The sequence below is a fragment of the Vigna radiata genome, chromosome 6 (genome assembly GCF_000741045.1).
Source record: "Vigna radiata var. radiata cultivar VC1973A chromosome 6, Vradiata_ver6, whole genome shotgun sequence".
Lineage (NCBI taxonomy): Eukaryota > Viridiplantae > Streptophyta > Magnoliopsida > Fabales > Fabaceae > Vigna > Vigna radiata.
This window is the reverse complement of record NC_028356.1, coordinates 2,622,283-2,629,549: the sequence shown is the minus strand read 5'-3', so window position 1 is coordinate 2,629,549 and position 7,267 is coordinate 2,622,283. Positions and strand designations below refer to the sequence as shown.

At 35.4% G+C, this 7,267-nt stretch overlaps 1 protein-coding gene across 2 annotated transcripts; it reads right to left on the bottom strand.

The window, feature by feature from the left end:
- Positions 1-2,370: 2,370 nt before the first annotated feature.
- On the bottom strand, positions 2,371-7,027 carry LOC106765026 (leucine-rich repeat receptor-like serine/threonine-protein kinase BAM3). Of its 2 annotated transcripts, none has more exons than XM_014649512.2 (2): positions 4,175-7,027; positions 2,371-3,082 (listed from the first exon to the last, which is right to left on the bottom strand). In XM_014649512.2, exons 1-2 carry the CDS (start codon positions 6,783-6,785, stop codon positions 2,745-2,747), a joined length of 2,949 nt encoding a protein of 982 aa, XP_014504998.1. In that variant the 5' UTR covers positions 6,786-7,027; the 3' UTR covers positions 2,371-2,744. The 2 variants fall into 2 exon arrangements, with proteins under 2 accessions (XP_014504998.1, XP_014504999.1); XM_014649513.2 differs by having other exon boundaries at positions 2,898-3,036.
- Positions 7,028-7,267: the final 240 nt, after the last annotated feature.

Here is a 7,267-nt window from a genome sequence, read left to right as displayed (position 1 = left end):
TTTCTCTTTAATAAACGAGATAACTTTATTTTATTATTTAAACATATTTTAAAAAATAAATGGAAATAACTAAATAAATTATGACATTAAATACATAAAGGCCTGTGACCTTACACTTTCACAAAAATAAATTAAAATTCAACACTTTCATTTGTATCATAAAAAGAATAAAACTTTTAGAGTGAAATAATCTTTCTCTAAATCCAATTCTAATTAAGCATAACTATTCTACGTTTTTCTTTATATTATGGTAAAACATGTTGCTGAGAAATAAATGAAATAAAAATAACGAGTCACAAGTGACTTAGTAAAGTGAGAAAGAGAGGTTGTGGGATTTCTTTATATATTTTTTTACATCATGCAACAAAAAAATTCATTATATTTATTTATTCTCTAATATTTATAATGCTATTTATAAGCAAGTATGTATACGTGAAAATATATGATGATAAAATTATTATTGTAAATATTAAGTATAATTTATGTTTTTAAAAATTTAGTTATAATATAACTTACACATTCAATATTATTTACTATAACATTTAATTCTAAAAAATAAACATTTACGGTATATATCGTGCAGGTTAAAATACTAGCTTGTATGGTAAAAACTAATTCTATATATTTACAATCATTTTATTTAATTCCTTTTTAAAATATCCATTATAAAAAGTTATCAAAAGATATGTCATGGTTTCTTTTTCTATTTTTTTAATTTTAACAAAAGACGTAACAGGTTTTAAAAAGAACGATCGACTTTTTTTTTTTATCACCAAACATGTATTTTTACATACTTTTTTAGTGTTTTCCATAAAACATTTGTTAAAAAAATTGTAACTTTGCTCTCCTGTCAATGTTGTTTTTCCTTTTTTCTTTTCTCACTCGTATCTCCTTTATTTATTTATTTTTTATTTCCATAACTTTTTTTTCTTCCATATTTTATTTATTTTAAAATTGGATCAATTGGAATTAATGAAATTCTAATGGATTTCTTAAACTCTTGGTTAGAAATTAATATTCATTCTATTTATATGTGGATTGGAAACTTAATTATGTTTTTACCCTATTCAATAGTTTACCATGTTCAATAGTTTCAAATTGAAGTATCCAGACCTAAGTTAATTTAAATACTCTTTTTCCTTTTTAAGGACAAAACTGTAATATAATTCCAGACTCCAAGACGAACAATATCTCGAGAATGTGGTAAATGACTTACGATGATAATTAATGAGCTTGGATTCGGAACATCGACACTCGTCGTGGGATTGATAATGAGGTTGCTAGACGAATAATTGGTCCTTTAAGCCTTTCATTGGAGATGACCAATCATTTAACTCGTCTGAGGTATTGTCAGCTTTGGAACTTATGCTTTGTCATGACTTTTTTTTCTTAAAAGACGCATCAGATGATGGAAGGAGTATTTAAACGATCTTAAACCTCTATTCTTAAACGATGTGAGACTATTTGTATGATAGGAACATAAGTCTCCTAATTGAGATTTAAGAGGAATGATAGGTCATTCCCAATGGAGGGCTTAGGGAACCGATGATATATTTTAGAATCTTGTTATGGGTCTTACGGTAGGTGCCGATGTTCTGATCCCAAATCCGTTAAGTGACATTGTTAGGACCAATCACCCCTCATCCAAAGTATTGTTCGCTTTTAAGTATATGTTCCGTCACAATTTTGTCTTTAAAAAATATCCAAGAGAGTGAAAGAAGTATTTAAACTGTCTTAAACATTGACTCCTAAGTGATAAAAAACTATTGAGTATGATAAGAACAAAACCCAACATAACTCTATGGGCTTCAAATAAATTATATTAACCAAATTTATGTTTGTTGGATTTTTCTTGAATTAAAAAGTCATTTAGTTATTAAAAGTATTAATTATAAAACTAATATGATATTTTTTATTATTAATAGAAAATACTCGTTCTAGCGTAAAGTGTGACGAGGATGAAGATTTGTCAGAATAAGTGGGAGACCACCATTAAAAGGTGTTTTAAGTTCATAATTTTAAGGTTTCTTTTTTTTTTTAATCTCAACTATAATAGTTATTTGAAACTTTGATGCAATTTTGTTTTTAAACTTTAAAAATGAATATAATTATTTTAATCCAATCACGTTAAATTCGTATAATCCAGTCACATTAAATTTTGACTTAAGTTTTTTATATCATTTTATACATAAAAAAAAGTTAACATATTTACATTAAGAGAATTATAACTGATAATTTTCAAAGTTAAAAAATAAAATATAAAAAAAACATTAAATAAAAACGAATTTCAATTTTCTATTCAAATTTGAAAACTAAAAACATATTTAATCTAATTTAATAAATTGTTTTAGAAGCCTAAAGATTATAAGGAAATTGTAATTTTGAGGCTTATTATAAGGAAGTAAGTAGCAAAAGAGATGGTAGGATCCTAACTCCAATCCCCATGTATTGTACATACTCACTCCTGTGACATTATCAACATTGGTTCTCTTTCCCCTTTAGCATCATTCTCCAACTATAGTAATTTCTGCAGTATTCCTACAACATTTGCAAGTCCCATGTTCCCACAACTAAGTGTTAATAAAGAGAAGAAAAAAACCCTTTAAAACTCAAATGACAAACTAGTTAGGAAAATTGACATCACCACCAACCGACAGCATTAACACATGCAAGACACATGCATACACTCAGCTTTTTCTTTATTTCTTCTTTAACTTTTCTTTTGCTTCTTTGGTAGTAGAAGATCACTGCTTTTGGAATGTGTTTGGTTGCTTTGCTTGTGCAAGCATTTCAACAACTTCCCTCATTGTTGGTCGCTCCACGCTTTGTTCCTGAACACATAACATGGCCACAAAGTATACCTGCTTTGCTTCATCTAAGGGAATCTGACATAGCCTTTCATCAAGAATCTTCACCACTTTCTCTTTGCTCCAATTTGTTTGCAACTTGGTCCACTGAACAATGTCTACTCCTTCTTCCCCAAAATTCCCCACTGGCTTTCTACCAGTCAGTAGTTCTAGCAACACCACTCCAAAGCTGTAGACATCACTTTTCTCATCAACTTTCAACGTGTATGCATATTCTGTGATGTAAATCAAAATCAGTACACCACAATACTTGCCTTTCACATTTTTAGTTCAAAAGTTAAAGTGGCCATGCCTATGTATGACAGTACAATAAATGTCAGACTGGGGAAAAAGTGTAGGAGTATGTAATGGCCATAATGATGCTAATGATGAGGGTAATGATGATGGTTATGATGATGATGAAAAACAAGGCTCATTAACAGTTTTAGAGTCAAATTAGGGAAAAACTATCTGCTTTCAATTTCAAGTTAACAAATTATATTTGTAACAAGACAAGGTAGTGGTGCCTTGTTACTGTAAATTGTTCAAATTTCTTTTCCTGGGGTCTTGAGAAAGTAAATCTTTGATCTCAATCTGGAGCCTTGATGAACGAGACATATGCTTTTGGTTAATGTGCATTTGGTGGCTGTTATAGATATGATAAAAGGGTGTTAGTGAAAAAAGAATGGTTGTGATTTGCTTTGGTTTGAATCCTGGTTTATGGTTTCAATGCATGCAAAAGCACAAACCCAGTTAAGGTGAGAAAAAAAAGCAAAAGATTAAAGATTGAAAGAATCTCCCTTTGTATTAGTGGAGCCTTCGGCCAATCTAGAAATTCACGTACATGTGGGACATGGTGGTCCCAGAAAGTAGCAAGTAAATGCTAAAGTCATAAAACGGTAGAAGAGATAAAAGATTTTGTGCTTAAAAAAACAACACAGAAAATTATTGTATTCCATTTTCATTGACTTGTTTTCCTATGAATATATATTTGTTTGTTATATAATTATGTATGTTGATGTCCATTCACCTCATTAACGGTCTTCCTAGTTTTAATAATTCACACGAAGTTCTAAGTTCAAATTTAGTTATCCTATGATGTTGTATATAAAAAGAATATCTTGATCTTAATCATTCCACTTGGTCAAATCAATGATCTAAACAATGATATCCTCTGTCCCCAGACCTTTTCTGGGGAGATTATGAGCAACAGTGTCTCATAAACTTGAATTTACTGTGTAGTACGAGTAGCCAATGTAAAAATACATGTTTTAGTTATGATTTTGTAGACTAAATGATTAATATGGTTAAATGTTAAAATTAAGTACCTGGAGCTATGTAACCGTAAGAACCAGCAATGGATGACATGCACTCTGATGTCCCAGTATCTTGCAAGAACTTGGCAAGTCCAAAATCAGCAACATGAGCCTCAAATTCAGAGTTCAATAGTATGTTGTTTGACTTCACATCTCTGTGGATTATCAGAGGGGAACAATCATGGTGCAAATAACAAAGTCCTTTTGCAGCTTCTGTTGCTATTTTCAGCCTGGTATCCCACTTGAGAAACTCTCCCCTTTTCCCATGCAAAACCTCTCCCAAGCTTCCATTTGGCATGTACTCATAAACAAGCAAATTGGTCTCTCTATTTGAGCAAAAGGCCAGCAACCTCACAATGTACCTGTGCCTGATTCTGCCTAGTGTCCTTATTTCTGCAGAGAGACCATTATCATGAGAACATCCTTTGTTGATTCCTAACAGCTTCTTCACAGCTACTTGCTCCCCATTTGGCATGGTTCCATGGTACACAACCCCAGCTCCTCCTCTTCCTATGACATTGCTTTCCTTTATGCACCCTATGATGTCTTCACTTCCATATTCCAGTTTCTGAAATGTTGTGAGCTTCCATGAATTGGAGTGCCTCCTTTGCTTCCTGCTCTTGATAAAGGCCAAGGTTGCAAATGCTAACGAACAAGCCAACAGTGCCACTGCAAAAAGAAGCTTATACTTCCCAGGAACACCAGGCTTCGTGCTGCTACTGTCTTGGGACTCCAATACTGAATTTGAAGAATGTTTACATGGATTCATTTCATATCCACACAGTCGAGGGTTCCCAATAAAGGATGTAGAGTTAAACACTGAAAATTGCCCCTCCTCAGGTATTGAACCAGAGAAGTCATTGTGAGAAAAATCTGCTGAAGTCAAGCCCTTCATGGCCCCAAGTTCCTTGGGAAGATTTTGGTTTAGGTGGTTCCATGAGACATTGAGATAGTTCATTATGTGAATTTGAGAAAGCTGAACTGGGATAGGACCTGATAGTTGGTTTTGGCTCAAATCTAAATAGGTGAGCAACAAACAGTTACCTATCTCTGGAGGGATGGTGCCTGAGAAGTTGTTGACACTTAAATCCAACTTGAGGATATTTTTTAACCTCCCTATATCTGGAGGAATTTCTCCTGAGAGTCTATTTCCGTGAAGCAGCAGAATTTGCAAGTTGGGAAAGTTTCCAATAGAGGTTGGCAGAGACCCGGTTAGGCGATTGTTTGATAGATTCAATTGTCCAAGTTTAGAGGGTGCAGTGTTTGTCTCCTGTGGAAGCCAACCACTGAGGTAATTGTTCTGCAATTCTAAAAGATCTAACTCAGGCAAGTGCAGAAAACCATTTGGTATTGACCCTGTCAAATAGTTCTGTCCCAAACGAACTCTCTGTAGTGTGTAGCATTGGCCAATATCAGCCGGCAAAGATCCAAAGAGAAAATTGTTGAGCAGAATCAAAATCCTCAGCCTCCTCCCAAGGCAAAGAGATTTAGGCACCAATCCAGTGAGCTTGTTTGTTGACAGGTCAAGCTCAACCAGTTTACCATTTTGGCCAAGTCTTGGGGGAATTGCCCCTGTGAAGTTGTTCTGCCAAAGCTTCAGCACTTCCAAGTTAGGCAGCTCCGCAATGAAAGGTGGAATTTCACCATGCAACCTGTTGATGAACAAGTTCAAGAGGGTGAGTTGGTGAAGGCCTGAAAACTCATTGGGGATGTCTCCTGTTAGCTCATTGTTTGACAGATCAAGACATTTCATGCCACTCATGTTGCCTAGTTGGGGAGGGATTGAGCCACTGAGCTGGTTAGTTTGCAAAAAGAGAGTGTCTAATTTGTTGAGATTTCCCAACTCAGCCGGAATTGGACCTGTCAAACCACAGCTTGCAAGGTCAAGATGAGTCAAATTAACCAACTTACCAAACTGAGGAGGGATTCCACCATCAAACTGATTGTAGTATCCCAAGAAAAGCTGTGTCAGATTAGTGAGATTCCCTAGCTCAGATGGTATGACACCCCTCAAATCATTCCCGGCAAGAGACAGAAAGTTGAGCTGAACCATGTCTCCATAGCTTGGAGGGATCTCACCATAGAAAAAATTCCCGCCAAAATTCAAGGTATTGAGCTTGGGGAGCCGAGTGACACCAAGAGGAAGGGAGCAGTTGAACTCGTTGTCATAAGCATCCAGCACCTCAAGCTCTTTCAACATAGAGAACTCCCAATTCATGTCTCCACCGAACTTGTTGGCGGATATGTTGAGGAATCTCAGCCCTGCCAGCTTGTGAATATCACTAGGGAACCCTCCTGAGAAGCCATTCCCAGCAAGTGATACACTCTCAAGGCTCCTGAGTGCTGTGATGGAAGGTGAAAGTGTGCCAGAAAGGTTGAGGTTGGCTATGTCCAATGACACCACTGACCTATTCTTTTGGTCACACTCAATGCCCTCCCAAGTGCAAAGGGACACACTATTAGTCATGTCCCAGCTTCTGAGAGAATCAGTGTTAGCCTCAAAATCTTGTTTGAGGGAAACCAAGATAGAGGCTTGCCTTCTCAGAGACATGGGAAGAGAGGAAACAGAAGCAAAGCACAAAAGAAGTGGTACAAGTACAAGGCCAAGAGTTGAAGTTCCCATTTTTGGGATAACTGGCTTACAAGTTAAGGAAGTGCAGTTGGAATAATAGCAATATCATAGAGTTGTGCTGAATATGAAGTAGCAGATGGTGAGAGAGAAAGAGAAAGAGTGCGTGTGAGAAGTGTTATGTGTTGTAATGTTAAGAGCTCAGAGGTAACAGTGTAGCAGCATCCTATGTCCTCTTCTCTTTCCCCTCTCTTCTTTTCTCCCACACAAACATACATTCATACACACTACTTTGGTGTCATCTTTAGCTTTTAAAAAGCAAAAGTAAAAGCAGTGTTTGGATAGAAAATGCTTAACCATGGACCGTTTCACAACCCAGTTATTTTTTTTTTCTCCTTTTGTTTGTGTTCTGTCGGTTTTTGAGCCTAGTAGCTCCATTGCCTTTACCTTTTTCTTTGTTGTTTTGTTTATTCATAAACCAAGTCCACCAGAGCTGCTGATGAATCAGATTTGGATGATAGGATGTAATCTTAGAC